The 23,056-nt window shown below is 54.3% G+C and overlaps 1 protein-coding gene across 6 annotated transcripts in view; it reads right to left on the bottom strand.

Annotated features, from left to right (window-relative positions):
• The window catches only part of RNFT2 (ring finger protein, transmembrane 2), a 56,797-nt gene that overhangs the window by 4,108 nt on the left and 29,633 nt on the right, over positions 1–23,056 (bottom strand). For all 6 annotated transcript variants that reach the window (XM_036014622.1, XM_028527855.2, XM_028527853.2 and 3 more), the window contains 3 exons: positions 5,733–5,882; positions 4,343–4,408; positions 4,095–4,196 (listed from right to left, as the gene is read on the bottom strand). In XM_036014622.1, coding sequence (XP_035870515.1) covers positions 4,095–4,196; positions 4,343–4,408; positions 5,733–5,882 — 318 coding nt within the window. The remainder of the gene's footprint in view (positions 1–4,094; positions 4,197–4,342; positions 4,409–5,732; positions 5,883–23,056) is intronic.

Raw genomic sequence — 23,056 nt, 5'->3', positions numbered from 1 at the left:
AACTTATTCTGAACAGGTTTCGTGGGGAAATTTACATAAGAAAAGCAAACGCAGTAAAATGTTAATGGTTAGTAAATCTAGATGAAGGACAAAAGGGTGTTCGTTCTACTTTTCTCTAGGTTTAAAATGTCTCAGAATAAAACGTTTGGGGAAAATAATATAAAATGTTCTTTACAAAGTAAAAAAATAAATAAGCCAATAAAAAAAAAGAAGGCACTTAGAACTATGCCTGGCCAATAGTATTCTGTAAGTGCTGGGTAATACGCATACATTATCATATACAGTAATATGATTACGTTCTGCCTACTGTTTATCATCTGTCTCTCTATGCCAGACCGGAAGCTTCCTGTAAACCCATTCCTAGTGCGGTATGCAGTCGGTGCCCAATGATGGAGTACTCTAAAGGAGCTCAGTGGTATTAAGGGGTATGTTACGGGAGGGCCAGTTTGACCTGGGGGGTCCTCAAGGATGGAAGCAGGCAAGGCCCGTCGCAGGGCACTGGGTGTGCGGTGCCGTGGGGCACGAAACCGGCTGCAGGCCAGGCGGCCTCCTCCTGCCCGCCTCCCTTCCCGCTGTCGGCACTCCGAAGGGCAGATGCGGGGTGGCCGAGGGCTGGAGGGCGGCTTGTTTTCCAGTCACACTCTGACTCTTCTCTTTGGCAGGGAGCCCTTTCCACAGGCCAAGTTTCTGTCTCTGTGTTCGAAATGCCTCTTCCCTGGCCCTGTGCGGGCTGGCAGGAGGCGCGCCGTGAACTCTGTGGGGCGGCCGACTGTGGGGCAAGCGTGTGCGGTCTGAGCTGCGGCGCGAACCTCCCGGTGTGCCCAGTGTCCGCCCAACTGGCTTCAGGGGGCAGGCTGCTTCCCAGGCCCTGGCTCTGGGGGTGGGGGGCGGGGGTGGCTAGGTGTGAGTGACACACTGACCTTAACCTGAGGACCCTTTGAAGGGGAAACAGGGTGCTCCTTTAGCCTGGTGGGCTCTTCTTCCCTCTGTCCTGTTCATCTGTCCGTTGATCCATCCATCCATCTACCCAACTATCTACCAGTCACCCATCTATTCCCCCATCTCCCCATGTTTTCATTTACCCATCTGCCCACCTATCCACCCACCCATCTATCCATCCATTTCCCCAGCCGCCCAGCCACCCACACGCTTACACCTCCATGCACCCAGCTTTGCACTCACTCCCCCACCCCTCCCCCTGGCTGCCACCCATCCCCATCCCAACCATCCAGCCCATTTCATGGCTTCAACCCATCCTCCCTCCCCACCCTCCCTCCCTCCCTCCCTTCCACCCACCCACTCAATATTCACTGAGTCACTGAGTTTGAGAGTCTGCCGCTACACAAGACAGACATGGCTGCTCTCTCAAGTGGCTTATAGTTCAGCAAAGAGGAGACAGATCCTACACAGCCAGTGGCCTGATGAACTGTGAAGCTGACGAGTGGGATAAGCGCCATGGAGGAAAACCACAGGGACCTAGGAGGCCACAGAGCTGGGAGCACCAGCTAGTGTGGGGAAGCAGAGTGAGGGAAGCTTTTATTAAGAAGACACATTTGACGCATACATTCATTTCCTCACTAAGTCAGTGCATTTAGGAATTACAAGGCCCTTTCATCTCTGCCATCCCTGGCCTGGCTCACAGCGGCGAAGCGACACTGAGGCAGGTGCTCCGCTTGCCCATGGCGGTGGGCTTCCCCCGCTGCAGGCTGTGGCTCCGGCTCCTAGACCTGGGACAGTGAAGTCTTGTCCAACCCCTTCCAAGAATTCTAATCCAGCTACAGGGAGACGGCATAGTGCCAGGAGGAGAATGCGAGAGAGAGAAACAGACGAAGGCTCGGGGAGATTGCCGGAAAGGAAGAAGAAAGACTTTCACCCTGACACCACGTTCGAACACTCGCGGCTACCGAGAAGGACACAGAGATGGCTCGGAAGCATAAGAAAAGATGCTCATAATTAGGGAAATGCACACTAAAACGGCGCTGAAAGAGCGTTTGTCACCTGTCAGAGTGGCAAAGCTCAGAAAAGACTTGATAACGCGGCGAGTCGACGGGGGCGGGGAGCGAGAAGTCGTTATCAGTGCACTGGGCACTGGGCGAGTAAGTGGATACACTCTGGAGGGCAACTCAGCCCTCTGACCTGGTGACACCGCCACCAGGAATCTACCCCACCAAGAGCTCGCACGCGTGTGACACGGAAGGCGTGCCAATGAGAACTAATAGTTACTGAACCCTGGGCGTGTGCCGGGCGTGGTCCTAAATGCGTCGCTTGAATGGACGCATTTACTCAACATGCTGGGCCCAGGCAGGGGCGACACCCCTCCCCGTTTCCGAACTCTCAGGGCAGCCACATCTGTGACAACAAAAGGGGACCGGCCACCCGATGCCCATTGAGAGGAGAGTGGTTAAACCACCTGCGGTCCAGCCCAGGAGTGGGGTGGGAGGTAAGTAAGTGGCAATGTCTTAAGAGAGTTTTAAGTCAATAGGAGAAGATGCAGGATGTAGCTTGGGTAGAATATGCTACAACTTAATGTCTTTTTGAAAAAGACGCGTGTGTGTGTGTGCACGTGTGTGTGTGTGTGTGTGTGTGTTTATGAAGCGTCTCTGGAAAGATGGAGGAATGTGGAAACTGTAATTGCCTGTGTGGGTACTTACGGGGCTGGGGAGCTAGGGACAAGGGTGGGAGGCCTGGCACCCTTTTCCTTTTTATGTCTTTAGGGCATTTTTTAAAATAAAATTTTACTTTTGGAATAACTGGAGACTAACAGAAAAGTTGCAATTAGTACAGAAAGTCCTCGCACATCCGTCTCCCAGTCCCCGGTCTGCCAACATCCGCGCGCAACTCCACGGCCCCTTTGCCAGCGCGGAGGAACCCACTGTGAGGCGTCCCCTTCGACGGGACTCCGGACTTCATCAGGGTTTGGTCAGGCTAGCTTTCCTCCGCGTGTCCTTTCTCTGAGCCAGGGTCCAACCCAGGTCTCAGGTGGCATTCAGTGGTCACGACTCCTCTCTCTTGAATTCCTCGGTCTGGATTTTGGACCATGTAAAAATATTCTCAATTTGAAAATAAAATAAAAGAAATGAAAAACAAACCTGCTTTCTCCTCAAACAGCAAAAGCGGCGAGCGGGGGGAAGTTGCTGATGCCAAAAAAAGGACCGCACCTCCCGTCTTCTCAGCCCTGGAAGGCGGTGCTGGTGCGGGAGCCATATGCTCTCGGTTCCTCCCAGTCGGCAGGCTCTGCCTCCTCCCAGAAGCCTCTCCAACCTGGAGCTCATCTCCGCCTTTCCGGGTCCCCCGGGACGCTGCATGAATCTCTCTTACACAGCACTTATCACCGCCTGCCTTGTTTCATAGTTATTTATGTATGTGTCTGTGTCCCCAGGGAGGCCGTGAGCTTCCAGAGCAGGGGACAGGGTCTCTGTGCCCTCTGCCTCTCCTCCCTGGTGTCTGATAGGATGCTCGACTCATACACATTTGCTGAATGGACATCTCAGCCCCCCGATGTCAGGAGGAGGAGGAGGAGGCGGCAGCGGATTGGGGCTACAATCAGGAAGTTAAAAGGGACTAACCAGTACCTACTGCTCAGGGTCGGTGACCCGCAGCTAATAACAATGAAAACAAGTGGTAGTAAGAATTATAACGATAATTCTATAACAACAACTTTTAGGACTAAATAATTTGAATTTAGCTCTTTCCAGAGATGATCTCATTTCATCATAATACTAGGTCTCCGAAGTAGGTAGGACTGTGTGATACTCGTTGTATAAATGGGAAAAGCCGGTGCTCAGAGGGATGGAGTGGCCCGCCCGGATCCAGAGCGCTGCTGGGTTGCACAACGGGGCTGTTCTGATACCGCGCCATACCGAATCATTCATTTTTGGCTCTGAAGCTGAGGCGCAGTGACCTGCTCAAGGACACCCAGCTAATGAGAGACGGGTGAGATGTGAACCTGGATCTGACCCATTCCGGTCTGGACCACGCTGCTCTCATAGTCCCATCCCAGAGCCCCAAGGTTTGGTTTCGGGACAGGCACTGGAGACCTTTGCCTGCTGGTTCCCCAGCCACAGTCTCCGGGGTCCCTGCCCAGCGCCGCTCACCTGGCACATCAGGATCAGGGGCTCCCGGAACTCAGCCTGGCAGATGGCACAGATGTCGCCAGCTTCTGTGCACTGCTGCCCAGTGGCCCGGACTCCATAGTTCTGTTTGTGGGAGGGGAAGGGAGAGAGACAGACACAGCTGCGGACCCTCGCTGGCGCCATGCCCCGAGGAGCGTGATGAGATCTGTTCCCGGCGCCTGGCTCCTCATTCCTGCAACTTTGGCCAGGACCACATGGAGCCGACTCACCTGAGAGGTGCAGAGCAGCTTCAGGGCCTTCCTAACTCCACCCACGCGGCCGCAGATGTCAAAGGACTGGAAGAAAAGCGGGGTGACGGTTGAGAAGCATCCAGGGATCTCTCTCACCGCTCCTGCGCCAGCCCCCTGAACCTCTCGTCTTTGCCTCTGGGCATTTTCATGGGACATTTGAAACTTTTCCCTCCCACCAGTTTTACTTTGGTCTCCCTGCCTTACATCAACAGCTTCCCCTGTATCTGGGCCAGGATAGCCAATACACAGCATGCATACTGTCTTGTCCCCTCCCAAGCCCAGGGCAGGCATTACTAATCAATCACAGGACTCCTCCTCGGAGCCCCGCCAGAGCCTGACAATCCTTCCCCATCTAGCACTCCAGTCAGCCCCTGCCCGTCGATCAGGATCAGCAGGCAAGAGAAGCCCCAGTGGCTGACACTGCGTGGACTGCCTGGCTAGGACCGCCGGGAGGAAGGACTGAGAAGAATGCTAACATTCTGCCTCGCCCCGGACTCTCTGAGGCGAGAAATGGAGAAGGAAGAAGAAAGAGGGGGGTGTACTTCTTGGTGGGGGAGAAAAACTGATTGGCACCAGTGACAGAAAGAGAAGCGCTGCACTCGGATCGGCAGAGGCGGGGGTGCGCACTCTGGAAGGAACAGAAAGCCGGCGGCGGCGGCCCCAGTGCGGCCTGTGGGTTAAGGGCTGCGGGGTTTGTGGGCAGGCCGCCTGGGTCTGACGCGCATGCCAGTACCGCGTTCCCAGCACGGTTCTTGGGCAGGTTCCCTCCCTCTGAGCCTCGGTGTCCTCGCCCATAAGACGAGGGTAAGAATGATATGTGTCTTGAAGGGTTGCTGTGAAGAAGACTGCGTGAAGGGAGAGCATATGGTGAGCTTTACGGGCAGGAAGTCAGGGCGGACTCAGCCAGGAAACAGAGGGATGTCCTGGCGCGCTACAATGCAGAGGGACCTTGGAAACACGATACCGAGTGAGGGAAACCAGACCCACGAGGTCACGCACTGTGTGGTTCCGTGAGTGTCCAGAATGGGCCCATCCATCCAGATGGAACGAAGACTAGTGACTTCCAGGGGCTGGGGTGGGGAGGGTGGAGGCAGGGGGGAGTGATTGCTTTATGTGTACAGGGCTTTTTTTGGGGGGGCAGGAGTGATGAAAATATCTGGGAATTAGACCGAGGTGGTGGTTGTACAACACTGTAGTGCAGCTACATGTCACTGAATTTTGTGTTGTGTGAACTTCACCTCAATTTAAAAGAGATTAGGGTGTCATCCCAAGCTACCCCCTTACCCCCCAGGCCCAGCTAGTGAATGGGGCCCTCTGTAGCCCAGCCCTTCCGCCAACCTCCCCCCACCGGCACTCCGGACCACCTCACCTTGCAGAGGCTATAGAGGATCATGAGGACCCCGCCCAGAAAGTAGCTGTTGGAGGAGTCGTCACCCATGATGTATTTGTACCACAGCTGGATGGGGACAAGTGAGCGGAACAGCTGGCTCAACTCCTCAATGACCAGATAGAACTTTCCCTGCAACCACACAGAAAGCATCAATTACTGTTAGCAGTAAAGACCCAGAGGACCCAGCCGGGGGGTCCCTGGCCCGGGCAATAATGACATTCCAGGTCACAGGCAGGCCATTAATCAGCTCTGGAAAGCACTCAGGCCCGCTCCTAATGGGCCTGAGATATGGCCGGGGAGACGCGGCCCCTGCCCGCTGCCCTCACCCGCTGCTGCCCACCAGCCCGGAGGATCAGAGCTCCGCAGATCACGTTTCAGGGAGGGAGAAACCGGACACCTTTGTCAGAGAGCTGCTGTGTGGGTCACTCCCTGGTGCCTGCTGCGGCTTTGAGGGCTCAGGGCCACACGTGGGGGCACAGCCCCTGCCCGGCACACTCATCACCCCCATCTCTCAAGGGCTGGCCTGGTCCATCACGGGACCGCCCTCGGAGGCAGGGCGACATGGGGCACAGGGTGCAGGTAAGGACAGGCCCAGAGGCGGACAGGGGGAAGATACATGGTCTTCCCAGCTCCGTCACCTGCTGTCACCAAGGAGGCAGGCTGGTGTCTGGTGAAAGAACATGGACCTGGGGACTCAGACAGGGCCACGTTTGAATGTGCCCTTGCTGCATGTTCGTGAGCCTCTGTTTCCACACCTACAGAATGGGAGTCGCAGTTCCTACCCGACGGGCTTGCTCGGAGGGTCAAAGGAGATGAGCACGGAAGGCACCAAGTGCTGTGCCTCGCACGGAGCGGAGCTCCACGAATCCTGTTTCCCTCCCTCCCCTTGCCCCTGGACCAGGCCCCCAAGCCTCCGGTGGCCTGTGCTGTAAGACGGCCCCGTCATGTCCAGAGAAGTCAAATTTACACCTACTTCCGCCCTAGCAATTCCACTCCTAGGGACGTACCCGAGAGACATGAAAAACGCATGTCCACGTGCATGCTAGTGGTCACAGCAGCTTTACCCGTGATACCCCCACTGGACACAGCCCACATGCCATCGATGGGAGAGGGGACAAACAGATGTAGTGTGTTTATACAACAGGACACAACTCAGCCGTAAAAATGACCCAGGGGCCGCTACTCACAACGACGCGGATGAATGTCACAGACATCAATCGGGACCAAAGGAGACAGTTAGAAAGAGGGCGCGCTGTACAATTCCGACCACAGGAAGTCCTTGCATAGGTAACACCAACCTGTTGTGACAGAAACCAGATCGGTGCTTGCCTGGGGGTGAGGGGGGCGGGCACTGACTGACTGCCAGGGGCACCCAGGAACTTTGGGGGTGGCGACAAAAATATTTTATCTTGTGGTTGCGATGGTGCTTACACGGGCATACACATTTGCCAGAACCGACTGAAATATATGCTTCAAATCTGTCCATGTTACAGTATTTAAATTATACTTTAATAAAACTGATTACAAACAAAGAAACAGACACGGAAACACACAAACAGCCCTGCCTCGGGCACGCACAGCCTTCACAGTGTAAATAATCGCTGCTCCAGCGGTTCTGCTTCCAGGAATTTATCCCAAGAAAATAATCAGCTACGTGTACTAAGATGTGCCAACAAGGAATGGTCAGTGGAGCATTCTCTGTAACAGTCCAAGCCAAAACAAGCTACAATCTAAATGTACCCAGAGAGGGTCTGATCATGGCAGAGAGCTATGATGGAACACCAACGGCCGTTCAAACGTTATTCTGAAAAACAGGTACCACACTGTGACAAAACCCAGCACACACCACATTCGCCGAAGGTTAACACCCTCAGTAACACCTCAAATGGACGACCTGAACCCCCTGATAGGATATATTGGGGAAGACACAGTATCACTTCTGTGGTTTTGGGGTCAAAAACACATAACCCCAACAGACTCAGGAGAAAATAAATGGCGAATCCCAATTGAGGGACACTCTATGGAATAGCTGTCCAGCCTCTGCAAGTGTCAAGGTCCTGAAAGACAAAGAAGAGGCCAAGGACTTGTCAGACGGGAGAGGATTAAGGAGACACGACAAAGTAAATGCAATGTGGGGTCTTGGATGTGGTTCTGAACTAGGAGAAAGATGTGAGTGAGACAGCTGGCAAAATCCGGGTGAGGTCTGCAGTTTAGCGAACAGTTAACAGTATCCACATCAATTTCCCGGCGTCACTAACTGTAACATGGTTACATTAGATGTTAACATTAGGGGAAGCTGGCTGAAGGGTATGGCAATTCCCCACTATGTTTGAAACTCTAAGTCCAAAGGGATTTCAAATAAAAAGTTAGAAATGAAATCATCCTGGCGATGAGTATCTATGGACTCAGGGAAATACTCGTAGTTCCCAGTGGAGAAGATACAGTATGTAGAAACACTCGTTTTCCAGGCTTTTCCAAAATTTTTTGTGAGAAGCACATGGTATATTTAAATGAGAGATGGGAGTAAAGGTCACAAAGACATGTCGTGTAGCCACCATCCTGTTATATTCCATCACAATGGGCTGGGCACTGGGCACTTGGAACGGGACCCCTTGAAGCTGATGTGCCCACTTCTGCTAAGGACCAAGGAAGGGCATCCAGATGTCCACTTTCCCTGCTGCCTGACCTGTGTGATCGTTTGGCTGCCCGCCCCCCCCCGGTAGTGAGGTTGTTTCCTATGGGGCCTTCTTCCCTGCTATGGACTTGCACCAGAGCCTGACCTCCGGAAACACCCCCCCGGAGGGGAAATGCTCAGTTCCCTCTGCAGCCTGTGGGACGGTGGGGGTGACTGGGGAGCAGAGATGTGGGGCGGGGCCATCATGTTTGTTTCACATGCCACAGGTGTGATGGATGTTGGGGCTATGGAGCAGCAGTTCAGTGATGCCGAGGGCTGCCCAACTCCGTTCACGCCCTGGCAGCAGGCTCCAGGCTCTGCAGGATACCCAGGCTGTGGGCTGTGCTCCTGAGCCACCCAGCCTCAGCTGCCCTGGGCCTCCCTCAACGCTCCCAGCTACTGCACGCTCCATCTCATCTGGACCAACAGCCCAGTCTCTCCCAACTTCCAACCTTAATTTGCTTTTGTCGCTCCCAGAACCTCCAAAGAACTCTCCTTTCTCCCTACTTCTCTCCCATGCATCCATCCATGAATCCACCCATCCATACACACATCCACCCATGGTGCATCCACCCATGCATTCACCCATGCATCCATCTACCCATCCATACACACATCCATCCGTGGTGTACCCACCCATGCATCTATCCACCTATCCATCTATCCACCCACACATACACACATCCACCTGTGGTGCATCCATCCATGCATTCATGCATGCATGCATCCATCCATCCATCCATGGTGCATCCACCCATGCACCCGCCCATCCATACACACATCCATCTGTGGTGCATCTATCCATGCATTCACCCATGCATTCATGCATCCACCCACCCATCCATCCATGATGCATCCACCCATGCATCCATCCACTGATTCATGCATCCATCCACCCATCCATTCTTTCATCCATCTTTCCTTTCTTCCCTCCCCCTCTCCTTTCCTTCCATTACTGATGATGGGAACGCTAACACAACTCCAAATTTCAGAGTAGGCTCAGGTACCAGCTTCTTAGCCTTTTCAATGATTTCTCTGTATAGGCCAAGCTCTTCCTCTGCAGATGGCACACCGGTCCCCTGTTCTTTGCCGAGCTAACAGCTGTTTCTCTTTTGGGTCTCAGCTAATGGTCACCTCCTAGGAGAAGCCTTCCCCAACTCCTTCATTAAATTAGGTGCTCCTCTTACACCCTCTAAATCACTCCTTTAAGCACTTCTCACAATATTAAAAAAAAAAATATTTTCATATCAGTCTCTCCCACTGCATCCTGAGCTCCATAAGCGCATCCATAATCTGGCTCCTGGTCATATCCTCAGCACCTAGCACATAGTAGGTGCTTCTTTAGTAACTGGGGACCGCTGAAGCTGAAGACCCTACCCTCACGACTCACATCTACTCCCTAGAGTTTGCTGATGAGGAAGAGGAGTTTGAACATCAGAGACAGAACGTCTCTTTCTGAGCCAGCACCAATGTCACAGCAAGTAAAGGGAGTGACTGCCTGTGTGGCATCACGCTAAGGGTAGCAATTAGCTGCTGGGGGGTGGGCCACTTGGAGAAGGAGATAAAGCCACCGGGGAAAACTGGGCATATCCCAGTGAAACCATCTCTCTCTAATTAAACACTTTTATAATTCCAGGTTTCTTAAGCATGTTATTTCTGACGACCACCAAATGGAATGTGTGGCTTCTCCGGGGTGTCAGAGAACAAGGAAAGAGATCCGATTAGGAGCTGTCTGGCCTCCCTGTCACCCGTGAAGGGGGAACGGGACCGGAGTACTGAGCGTTCTCTACACGGAGGTTCTGATAAAGGGGGCGGGAGCAGTCAAGGCGGGAAGGCAGATTCTATTCTGACTTCCTCTCTGCTCGGGGAGCGGGGTGGGGGTGGGACAAAAAGTGAGATGGGAAACAAGGAAATAACAGAGCGCTGACTCTGGAAGGGGGTGGGAAATGAAGAAGAGTGTGATGCTGAGAAACAGGCAAAGTGAACAGAGAAGGGGAATTTTTGAGGATGCACCTACGTGGGAAAGATGACTTGAAGTATGGGGTGAGGAGTGAGAGAAGGGACATAATCAGATCAGTGTTGGCCGTGCAAACGGATAAAGAACAGGTGCATGGGGATGAAATACTTTTTCTGCATCAAGCTTAATAACAAATATTTCTATAGGTTTGACATGCATGAAATCCCTTTCACACACATTTTCTCATCTACAGAAGCAGGACAGCACACTGGGTAAGGGCATAGGATTTGGGGCTCCACCTACTAAACTGGTTGATTCTGGACAAAAACTTAACCGCTCCGAGCCTGTTTCTTCATCTGTAAATGGGTACACATACACACAGGAGTGTACTGGCAAACCAGCTCTCTGGAAAGTAACAAAAAAGGGCCCTGATTTGTGTGTTTACCAATGACTGTGGTGTAAATACTCCCACCAAGCCTATCACAAGGTGCCAAGGGTTTAACGACTACTTGCAAATTTCCTGAAAATTTAACCATGGGCTCTCACAAGCCAAGGCAGCCTGGCTCCAACACACCAGGGTGGTTGTGAGGATTAAATGATGAATTAGCCAAACTACGGTGCCCAGAAGGGCCCAGGGTGTGAGGAGAGCTAGGAATGAACCGGATTAGATAATGAGGCGATGTGGGCATTCTTACTGTCATCTTCTCTTGGAGATAAGAAACCACGGGTCCAGAAGAACTAAGGATAAACTAGGATGTGGTGGAAGTGCCATCTAGGACTTCCCAGCCCAGGCCTCGAGAAACCTGGGCATTTTCACTGCCCTCCTGTTGCTCGCCCCTCCTCCGCCAGTCACCACGCTGGGAGAAGCCCCAGCGACCAGGAGACCACGTGAAGAGGCTACCCGGAGGGGGAAAGGTGCAGAGATGACACGGGGAGAAGCAAGCAATGCAGCCAACAGTGAGGACCGAGGCCCCAGAAACAGGACCCTGGGAAGGTCGTTCCAACCCTTTCAGCTGAGGCGTTGGCCCTGTGAATGAAGAAGCCCGCTCGGGTGGTCTGGCCTCAGTAGACAGCACGTGGAGACCAGCTGTCCCTGCGTGCCCTGACAGAACTCCTGAGCCACAGAATCGTCGGACGTGATGAAATGGTTGTTGTTTTAGCAGAAAGGAAAAAAAGAAAGGAAGGAAGGATGGAAAACTCATATAAGGCTACTCAGCTAGTGCTATGGATTTAGCTGTGTCCTCACAAAATTCATATGTTGAAGCCCTCACACTCAGTGTGACGGGATTTGGAGAAGGAGCCTTGGGGAGAAAATTAGGATATGAGGGTGGAGCCCTCAAGAATGGGATTAGTGCCCTTACAAGAAGAGACTAGATCTCAGTCTCTCTCAGTCTCTCTCTCTCTCGAACTTGCAACCCTGATTGTGTCCACTACAGAGGATAACTGGGAGCATCCGACTGAACCAGCATTTCTCGAAGTATGCTCTGACATCCTGGGGGTCGCCAAACCCCTTTCAGGGGGTCTGTGAAAACTATTTCCACAATAATTCCAAGACATTATTTGATGTCTTTACTAGCAAGGGCACAGTAGAAAGGCTATATAACCTGTGATGTGTGATGGGAAACGGTGTTAAAAGTGTGGAGGTGAAGCCAGAGGGCTAGGCGTGCACACTTCCCAGCGGTGTGCCCTTGGGCAAGCTGCTCTCACGGAGCCACGCCCACTAGGGCTGTCCACTCTGCTACAGGTCCATCTTCCTATCTCTCCTCCTCCCCCTGATCTCAGCTCAGGCTGTCTCTGCTCCTTTTTTTTGTCTAAGCTTCCCTTCTTGTCAGAGCTTCATCCTCTCCTGCCGGGGGCAGGCTCTCTCCTTGAAAACAACCATAAAAAAGAAGACGATGATTACTTGGCTCTCACTACGTGATTGGCAACACTTGTGCACAGCACTTGGAGGTAGGTGCGATTAATGCTCCCGCTTTACAGGTGAGGAAACTGAGGCACAGAGATGACAGGTGACCTGCCCCAGCTGTCATGGCCAGAAAGTGCTGGATCCACCCACGTGTGGCAGGAAAGGTGACCACTGGCAAGCCTCAAGCCAACACTCTCATGGTTTGAACTCCAGCAACATGAGATCCTGTTTCTCCTTGGGCCCTTTCACCAAACAGAATGGCAACATTTGGATGGCCCTTCTGTTGTCAAGCCTCCAGCCTTGTAACCAAATTCAGAGGCCAAAGGTAGCCATGGAGCTAAGGGACTGGTCTGCCTGGGCACATGGCCACAGGGGTGGGCGGGGAGCCGTGAGTGACAGCCTCATCAGAATCACGGGGAGAGGGCGAGGCAGTTCCCCCAATAGAAAGGGGGTGTCAAGAAAAGAGGCCCCAAAGTGTCCCTGAAACAAAGCACCCAATCAAAGGGACCCGTCACCGCCAAGCCCTAGGTGGAATACACAGAGACTGCGTCCGGCCTCCAGGGCGGTTTCCCGCATTCGCTTTTCTTGCCCTGGACTGCTGGTTGGCTCCCACCGCCACGGGGGACAGGGCCACACTTCCTGCTCCGAAATGGGTGGGCTAGGCAGGAGCAAGGGGCTGAAAACAAAGGCTTGTTTTCCTGGGAAAGTGGCCTGTGGGTCTGTTATGATTGTAAGCTGCACTGGGGACGCTGGGGACGCAGCTGACAGAGCCCTTTAGAACAAAACAGCTGGAACAGCGACCTCAGAAGTGCTGCGCCCGTCAGCTGAGGGGCAGGCCGGCCAATCTCGGTCTTTTCCGTGTTGGGAAGGTTGGGGGAGGGGAGGAGCTTGATAACCGACTTCAGAACAGTGTGGCCTGGAGCAGTGGGAGGAAGAAGTGCCCAGGGGTCGTGGAACTGAAGGCTACATACAGGAATGCATGCTGGGGGGCGGGGTGGGGGGGGCGAGACAGGCACAGGGGAGGAAAAAAGGAAACGTGGGCAGAAGAGAGGAAATGACCGAGGTGAAGGCCAGAAGAAAAAGGGTGCCCAGGAGTGAGAAACTAGGCAAAGGCAGGGACAAGGAGCAGAGAGAAAAAAGTACTCACTAGGGCCTGGAATTATACATCAGATGCTCCCCTGGTGGAGCAGCTGTGATCATTCCCATTTCTCAGAGGAGAAAGCTCAGCAGAGGCATGGGAGGGAGGAAGGGAGTGTGGGAGACGCAGGAAGAGGGAACCAGGGTGGGCTCACGGTCTGGTGATGGAAGGTCCCTGTGAACACCTGCGTGCCAGCCCCCGAACTCTGACAACCCTAGACGATGAACACTGTTATGAGCTCCAGTTTACGAGAGAGGAGCGAGAGGCTCAAAGAGGCCAGGTAGGTGGCCTAAGCTGCTAGGCAGGGACAGAGCAGGACTGAACTCCAGTCTGAATTCCCATCTTGGGCTTTGAGCCAGCACGAGGAACAGAGTAGGGGAGACTCTCGGAGACAGAAATGTTCGGAGGGAGAAAGAAAAAGTGCAGGGGTGTGTGTGTGTGGGGAGAGATGAGAAAACCCAGAAGAATGGGCACCCTTGGCAGGGGTACTGACCTTCCAGGTACTACTAGAAAGGTTCTACACCAGCCCAACCCAATACATTAGTCACTTGTCACATGGCTGCTGAGCACTTGACATATGGCTAAATCTGACCTCAGATGTACTGAAAGTATAAGACACATCAGGAATTTCAAAGTCTTAGAAAAACAGTAACAAAAAGGTAAAATATCTCATTAAAATGTTTTATCTTGATTATGTGTTTGACATGATAATACTTTGGACATGGGGGGTAGATAAAACATTATTAAAACTAATGCCACCTGTTCCTTTTTACTTGTTTAATGTGGCTACTAGAATATTTTGAATTGCCTATGTGGCTTGCATTGTATTTCTACTGGAGAGCATTCATACCTTGAAACATATGGACATACATATGCAAAAGTTCATCGATCTTGTGTATTTATAGTTGGAACACTGCACAATATATAATTTATATCTCAATTTAAAAAAAGGTAACGAGAAGAGCGAGACTGTAAGGATCCACAGTTGAGTAAGGGGGGGGCGGGGCCGGAGGGGCGGGGCCAGAGGCTGGCGGTCGCTCGTTACCTGGCAACGGGTGCTGCAGGTGACGTCACCAGCAGGCAGCGGCCATTAATCTCCCTCCGGGAGGCGCCGGCGGGCGGGGCTGCTTTCCTCCTCCTCCCCGGGGCCAGGATGAGATCACTGTGGCGGGCAGCCGGCTGTCCCCGCGCTCCCAATAAATCGACTCCTCGCGAGCGCCGGCATCTCATGATCTCATGGCCCCGCGGGACGGCGCCGGCCGATGAGGTCACAGCCCCGCGCCCCCCAGCCTCCCGGGTCCGCGCGCCGCCAGCTCTGGGCTGCGGCCGTCGGGAGACCCCCGTGCCCGTAACCAAGCCTAGAGACTGTGGTCCTTCGGCTTCCGCGGACAAAGGAGGTCGCTGACTGTGAAAGGCAAAGCCGCCTTTTCCATTCTTTTGACCCCTCTCTATTCACCTTCTTATTTGGACGTTTATCCCCTAAGGCCATGCGTGCAGCAGCAGGGAGTGGCCGCACAGTTCCCCCGGACTTGAGGTCAGGAGCCACACGAGGTGACTTGCCTGCATGATTTCACAGGCACGCGGTGGCGCGGTGAAGCAAGTGCTATTCTTAGCTGTCTTACAGACTGGAGAACTAAGGCTCAGAGGGATAAGGGGCTTGCCCAGGTTACCCAGCTAGGAAAGGAAAGGATGGAGCGAGGCTTTGAACCAAGATTGTGTGAACTGGCCCTTTGCCTCCCCTCTTCATCCCCCGAGGCTGTACCCTACACCTTCGCACCTTTCTCCCAGTCCCTCCTGGCTCTGATGGGAACAGTGGGAGTGGCCCATGCTTGCTGGGTGCTCACGATGTGTTGGTGCATCTTACATTAAAAGTCCCCGTTCCACATGACACACCCACTGGAGAGGTATGATAGGACTAGTTTGCAGATGAGAACAGGAGGCTCACAGGTGAAATGACTTGCAGAGCTGGGGTATGACTCTCCAGCACAGCCTTTCTATCACTCTATACCATCTTCTCCAGGAAAGGATGAAGGTCTCCTGGCCGCAGTGGACAAGAAACCCTGTCTCCTCTCTCCCTCCTCTAGGGTCAGCCATCAGAGGCGGCCAAAGAGGGGACAGTGAGACCCTTTTGGAGGGCTTCACCACTCACTTGCCAGCAGCAGGTTTGCCGTCATTTACTAACTGCTCATTAACACAGCTCCTAGGATCCACAGCAAGACACACTGGCAGGGCTGATAGGGAGGGCAGGAAATGACATTTCTGAGCAGCTGTGATGAGCCAGGCTTTGAGTCCGGGCCTACAACCAAGGGCAAAGGTGCGAGGAGGTAATTTCCCGTTCTATTTTGCTGATGAGACACCTGAACTTTTTAAACCAAAGTCAGGTGGCAAGGAAGTCCAGGTGTCAGGCCAAATATCACTGCCGCAGAGCAAGCCCTTCCCATTTCCCTGAGGGAGTCCTCCATGAATTGTTCTCCTTTCTGGCCAGTGCTTATCGCCAGTTGCAGTTTTATGTTTGTAGGTCTATTTGTTCAGTGGGGATCTCCGCGACTAAAGGAAAGCAGGGGCCCTGTCTGTCTCACCTCTGCACCCCCACACCTGTGCTGTGCCTGTTACATACAGTAGACACGGGCATATTTTTGGAGCGAGTGGTTCAGGCTGGCGGGCAGTGCTGCTTTCAAACCCAGGTCTGTTTGCCCATAAAGCCTGGGCTTACTCTGTACTCTCTAGGAAGTCGCAGCCTCTTGGCACCTGTACCTTATGGTTACATCCCTCTGGTGCTCACTCAGAGCCTGTTAATTTTTACTTTACTACACTACCGACAAGTCTGAGGTCCCGGTTTCCCAGCCAGCAGTGTTCTTGCCTGGTAATGGAGAGGGGAGGGCAGGAGAAGGAACGTGGCCACTAGGTCACTAGTAAACTAGGTGTGGAAGGGAGGAGGCTGTACAAGCTTATGTCTGTTCCGGTCTTTCATAACAGCTAAGCAGAGAAGGACATGAAAACACTACAAAAAAATGAGACTCCAGGAAAATGAGGGAACAGGCGGAAACCATAAAAACTGGTTTTTCTTTAATGGGCAAAGCGAGGGAGGGAGACGGGTGGAACCCAGGAGGCTGGCACATAAAGCATTTCTAAGGCACTATCAATTTTCTACTTTTTAAGCTGAGTAGATGAGAGTTTGTTATAATTTCTTGATACCTTACATGTGTTATTTTTTTTTAAAAAGCCACAAACTGAAAATGTGCTTGTCCACTTTTTAAACTGATCCCACGAGGCAGGGGGCAAATTAGTACCCCCGATTTGTTTATGAGGCTCGGTGTCAGAGAAGTTCATCATTTTGACTAAGAGCACGGAGTTAGTAGGTGGCAGAGGTGGGATTTGAAGCCGGACTCTATGTTGTCGGCATGGATGGCCCTGCCTCCTAGTAATGGGGTACTCAATCTTAACGACCACAGGCGGTGAAAAACCTGCCCACTTCTCCCTCCCACCCCCGATTTCCTACAGAGGTCCTCTCTCTGCTCTTCTGGCTTCCGTGCCCAGGATGAGAAGGAGCCCAGAAAGCACACCAGTGGCTGGGACTGGCCTCCGGCGCCGTGGTCCCAGGGGCCGACTGACAGGGAATCCCAGGGGCCAGGCTGTGGCCTTACCGGAGCCACGAGGCTGGAAGGCGGAATCCGCCCGTCAGCGGCAGCAGTCTGGCACCCAGTCTCACTGGCTGTGGTTCCCCTGACTTGAGAGCCTCGGCCCGATGTATGAGAAGGGCCCAGGCCATGTGTCCCAGCAACATGCACGCCAGGAGCTTCTCTACAAACAGGGCCCTGCTCCCCGGGACCCAGGAGAGGCCTAATTACAAGGTGTTGATGATTAAGCCTCAAGCGGCCTGGGACCCTGTTGGCTGCAGAAAGGCGGCCTCTTCCCTCTGTCCCCGTCCCAGTCCCAGGTGAATGGATGTGCTTATCTGTCCCCAGGTGAGCTGCAATCTCAGGCACAAACGCTCTGGGCCGCAACTGTCCAAGCCTGTCTGCCTCCTAAAGCACTAGGGCTCGGGTGCGAGGGAGAGAGGGAGGGAGGCAGAGAGGGGCCTCTTCTCCTGGTGGTCTACAGCCTGTCACTTGGAACTAGACAGACCCGGCCCTCAATGGCAGGTCTGGCCTTTTCCTGGGAGGGTGACTTTGCCCATCACTCACCAGTCTGGGCCTCAGTTTCCTCATCTGCCAAGTGGGGAATGTGGCAGGCTGAATAATGGCCTCCCAAAGGCGTCTGCAGCCTAATCCCTGGACCCTGTGAATGTGTTACCTTCCACGGCACACGGAATGTTGTGCACGTGCAGGTATGATTAAGAAGAGGACCTGGAGGTGGGGAGATTATCCCAGAGTATGTGGATAGGACCCACGTAGTCACAAGGGTCCTTGTCCGAGGGAGGTGGGAGGCGTAGAGTGGAGGAAGCAGAAGGCGGGAACACGTGCTCTGACAGTGGACGAAGGGGCCATGAGCCCAGGAATGCCAGCAGCCTCTAGGAGCGGGGAGAGGCCAGGAACAGACCCTCCTCTAGAGCCTCCAGGAGAAACCGTCCCGCTGACGCCTGGACATGAGCCTCACGAGGCTGATTGCGGACTTCTCCAAAGTATATCTGTTGTTTCAAGCCACCGAGTTTGTGGCAACGTTCCCGTTACAGTAGGTAAAGGAAATGGATACAGGGAAGAAACAGCGGTGGGATCAAGGCCTTTGCCCGAAGGGCTGGCTGGCTCCACAGCAGGACAGGAGAGGCCACAAAGCAGCCCGGGCTGAGAGTGGCCCCTGCTGCCTCTCCCAGCGTCCCTCCTGCCACTAGGACCGGCTACATCATTTGGGATGCCCAGTGGAAAATGAAACTGGGAGGCCTCTTGTTAAAAAGTTGTTGAGAATGTCCAGGCAGAGCCCCAGAGCAGTAAGCCAGGTGTGGGGCCCGCCTGCACAGTCTGCACACCTGTGACGCTGGCGCCGCCCCCCATCCCGATCTGGCCATGCCGGCTCGCTGCTCCCTGAACTCCCCAAGCTTCCACACCAGGGACGTGGCACCCGCTGTTCCCACTCCTGCCTGGAATATTCTTCCCCAGGTATCTGCAAAGTGTATGCCCTTGCTTTTTTTTTTTTAAAGATTGTATTTATTTTTAGACAGAGGGGAAAGGAAGGAGAAAGAGAGGGATAGAAACATCAATGCGTGGTTGCCTCTCATGTGCCCCCATGGGGGATGTGGCCTGCAACCCAGGCATGCACCCTGACTGGGAATTGAACCGGCAACCCCTTGGTACGCAACCCGAGCTCAATCCACTGAGCCACACCAGCCAGGGCCACCCTTGCTTTTTTCAAGTCTTTGTACATCTGCCACAAAGGCTCGGTGCAGCCTTCTCTAACCGCCGTTATTTAAAGCAGCAGCCCCACCAGGACACTCTGCTGGATTTTTCTCCACCCGACACACTGCTTCTTCATTTCGGCATCTTCTTTACATTAAGCCCCTTGAAAGCGAATCCTGCGCCTATTCACTGCTGTGTGTAGAACCTAACACAAAGCCTGGCACAGAGTGGGTGGTAAAAAAAGTCCTGGGTGAGTGAACGGATACAAGGACGGATGGGTGTGAAGCCACTAGGACCGTGGTGGGCACGCAGTACATGCGCCGTGACTGCCTTGTGCCGTGTTGCAGTGCCAGCGTTACCGGGTGCCGTCACACTTGCAGGGCCCCCTTTCCTCTGCTTGCTTTTGTTTTTGTTTCCACTACATAATACATCGTTGGCTACCACTGAGCGAGCTGCAGTGACTGGAAGGCTTCGCTCATAGGAGCGATCTTGTTCATCTTCCCATCAGTGTGACCATCGTCCCCACTTTCCATGTGACGAAACCACGGCTTGCAGAAGTCCACCGACTCGCCCGAGGCCCCGGGGCTGTTACGTGGAGCAGCCGAGATGGGACCTGCCTGTCTGACTCGAAGTCCAGTGGACCCTCCGAACTGACTGCACACAGCCTGCCTCAGGGAACACGGGCCTGTGCGACACTCTTGACTGATTACTTAGTTCAACCTGTATGTTCTGAGCACCTACCATGTGCAAAGCACTGTGCTAGGGATCAAATAAAACATCAGCGACCTGGTTTCTGCTCGCACCGAGCACGGAGTCTGGGGGCATGAGGGTGGGGACAAGCCAGCACTCACAACACTGCACGGGGCACTGAAAACAGAAGTGACCCAGGGACGACGGGGACATACAGGAGAGTTGCCCGACCCCACCTGGGACCAGAGTCCAGTCCAGGCTTCTTAGGGGAAGGGAGTTATAAACAGAGACCTGTGGGCAATTAGGGGTCAGCCGGATGGGGCTGGGGAGACGGAGTTCCCAGCAGAGGGAACAGCCACTGCTAAGGCCTGGAGGAGACGGAACACAGAGCATGATGGGGGAAGAGGAGGGACCTAGAGAAGTTCGAAACATCTGGCAGGCAATGGATGAGACGAGGTGCAGGCGGGGGTTCAAAGACTGGCGTGCCTCCCAGCGGCCTCGAGAGGACAGCTGATGCGCTAATACCTGGAGGGATGATGGCTCTCCCCCCCTTAAACCAGGGACAGCCCTGGACACAGAAGCCTGGCTGCAGGCCCCCTCCTAGTGTGGGGACAGGTCTCTCCCGGTGACACCAAGCCCCAGGTGCCTGCAGCAACCTAGCCAAGTCCTCAGGGGACAGAGCTCACCCCTCCCCTTCTCCATTCCGGTGCTCCCCCCACCCTAGCCCTGCCCCCGCATCTCTGCTGCCGTCACTCACCACTTACCACTCACCACGAATGAGGACTTAGCCTCCGGGCAAAGACTTGGCAGGCTCTGAGAACCCTGAACGAATACGCCTCCTAAATGCATGACCTGGTCCGCTCCCCACTGGCCCCCTCCCAGAGGCAGGTACAACTGCCTGTCAGACCCATGCACAGATGTGGCCACGGAAGCGCGAAGCTGTGAACTCACTCACCTGAGGATACACAGCTAGTCAGATGCAAACCCAGACGGCTCCGAGACCCAGCCCAGGGCTGGGCATACATAGGGAATTGGGAAGTGTAATAGTTTGTTCTTTCTTTGGCCCGTTCAAGGTCTGGCTTTGGCACCTCTGGGCCCAAAAAGAGCCGGAAGTCTGCCAAGCCTCGGAGGGCTCTCAGCCTCGGAGCGACCAGGTCTGGTTTTTGCCTCCAGCCCCCAGTCTGCAACCTCCGACAGAGTCGGACCTGGGAGGGTCACGAGGAGAATGCACAAGAAGAAAGACACAGACCGTAGTTCCCCGGCACCCTCGGGGGATGCCCTCCCAGACTCGCGGGGGACGCCTGCAACAGTGCAGAGGACCAAACCCAAACAGACTGCATTTCTTCTCATACACACACATACGACAAAGTTTAATTGACAAATGAGGCGCAGTAAGAGATTACCAACAACAACAAAACAGTTACAATGATACACTGCAATAAAAGTCCCAGGAATGTGGTCTCCATGGTAAGCGATTTGATAACAAATGGCTACTAAGTGACCGATGGCCAGGTAGCACACTAGGCCTCAGTGTGGAGCGCTGGACGAAGGGATGATTCACGTCCCGGCCGGACGGCGCACGGTGACTCAAGATTTCATCACACTGCTCAGAACGGCGCACAACTGAAAACTTGTAAGCGGTTCATTTCTGGAATTTTCCACGTAATATTTTTGGACCACGATGGGCTGCGGGTAACCGAGACGGTGAAAAGGGACACCACGGGTGGGGGCAGCCTGCAGTGCACCCACACACGGAGCCTCCCCTGCGTGTCAGGGGTTGCTGAGGGCGCCCCATCTGCACTGTCTGAATTCATTTTTCAGCTCACCTCAAGTCCCCCCTAAAATCCTGAGAGGCAGACAGCCGTACCTGTTTTACAGATGAGGAAACTGAGGCACGAAGCGGGGCAGTGTCTGGCTGGAGGTGACACAGATGGCACTGGCAGAACAAGGGTGCAGACTGGGCCCTGCTGGCCTTTATAGCCCCAGTTCACCTCTGGAGCCTTTCCGGACACGCTGAGAGTGGAGAAATGTAAGCATGGGCTCCCCAGGGCTGGATCCCAGTTCAAGCCCCTTTCTTCTCCCCAGGGACAGAGGAACATCTGGGGGAAACGTGAGCTGGGACAGCCCCACCCACAACAGTGAATGCCAAGGACAGGAAAACCTCGGAGAGGCCGCCCCGGCACAACTCCAGGCCCCTGCTCAGGGAGAGGAGGTGAAGGGGACGCTCCCTCCCTCCCCCAGGCCACCTCAGGGAGCCTGGCGGCCTCCCTAATCATTTAGCTGGAGAAGAACAAAATAATCAGCATTTAGCTGGCTAATTGCTCCCCGCAGCAGCCCAGATAGGGGTGGCCACCGCATTCCTGCAATGTGGCTGGGAAAAGCCAGGCTGGGGGGCCCCTAGAGCCAGGGACTGGGGTCTCCCTGCCTTGTCCCATACAAATTCACACCAGCCACCTACATACATCAGCTGTTTGTCCGAGAGTCACCTACCACACACCTACCAGGTGTCACTCTGCCTAGGCAGAGCATGGCAGACGGTGTCCTTGGAGACGTTTACCAGTGACCTGGAAAAGGGCACATGCCGAACTGTTCCCACTCCTGTGCTCTGGTTCCGACGGTCCCCTCTGCTGGCACGCCCTTTTGGCTTTGTTTTGCCTGGCTAACCATCACCCACCCTTTCAAACTAGTTCCGAGCTCACCCTATCTAGGGAGACTGCTCGGGGCTGGGTCAGGTGCTCCCTCTCTGTTTTCCAAGAGGGCCCTGGAGTTACGCTTCCCTACCTGTAGCCCCACAGGACTGTGCGCTCTGATCTCGAAAGCCTTGGGTCTGGGTAGCCGCCATGCCTAGCAGGAGGCCTGGCACCCGGTTGTTGCCCAGTAAGTATTCGTAGAATGAATATGTGACTTGACTGAGTCACGTGACCTGAAACCGGTAACTCTGGGGCCTGAGTTTCTTCATGGGTCGACTACGAAGGTCGTTCTGGTCTCACAGTCTGTGAACAAGAGGGCAGGGGTGTCGTCCAGCCTCTGAGGGATTGGAGAGGACTCTGGAATGTTCGAAGTGGGACTAATCATCGTGGGTTGGCCCCCCGTCAAAGCCAGGCCAGAGCCTGGTGAGTTCCTCCAGCCTCGGCCCAGGGGGCTGGTGGATACATTCAAGTTCTCACCACGTGCAAGGAACTTAAGGGAGACTCTGGCTCCCCTAGGCCAAAAGGGGGCATTGGGGGAATGCTGGCTTATCGCAGGCTTCCGAGGAGCTCTGGACCGCCAGGCCACCTCCCAGCCCGAGTGGAAAAGGACCTCTCCCCTCAACTGGCACGTCTCCAACTTGCACATGCACGTGAGTCTGGGTAAAAGGCGGACTGACCCCTGACGCTGCTCCCTGGTGCTGAGGGGATGGGTGTGCCCAACCCCTGTGGTCCCCGGTTCCTGGGGGAGGCTCCAGGTGCCTGCCCAGGGTTTTCAGCGACGGGCTGGGAAGCAGGGGCTCTGACAACAGCCGCAGCCCCGGAGCTGCTGGCCCCGAGTATCCAGCAATTCCAGGGAAGGGCAGGCCTCGGGATGGGGCTGCTGCAGCCCTAAGAGGGGGTGACTGCAGCTGGGATGGA

The sequence above is a fragment of the Phyllostomus discolor genome, chromosome 13, assembly GCF_004126475.2.
Source record: "Phyllostomus discolor isolate MPI-MPIP mPhyDis1 chromosome 13, mPhyDis1.pri.v3, whole genome shotgun sequence".
In the NCBI taxonomy this organism is placed as follows: Eukaryota; Metazoa; Chordata; class Mammalia; order Chiroptera; family Phyllostomidae; genus Phyllostomus; species Phyllostomus discolor.
The sequence above is the reverse complement of the archived record's forward strand: the minus strand, read 5'-3'. Positions and strand labels throughout refer to the sequence as shown.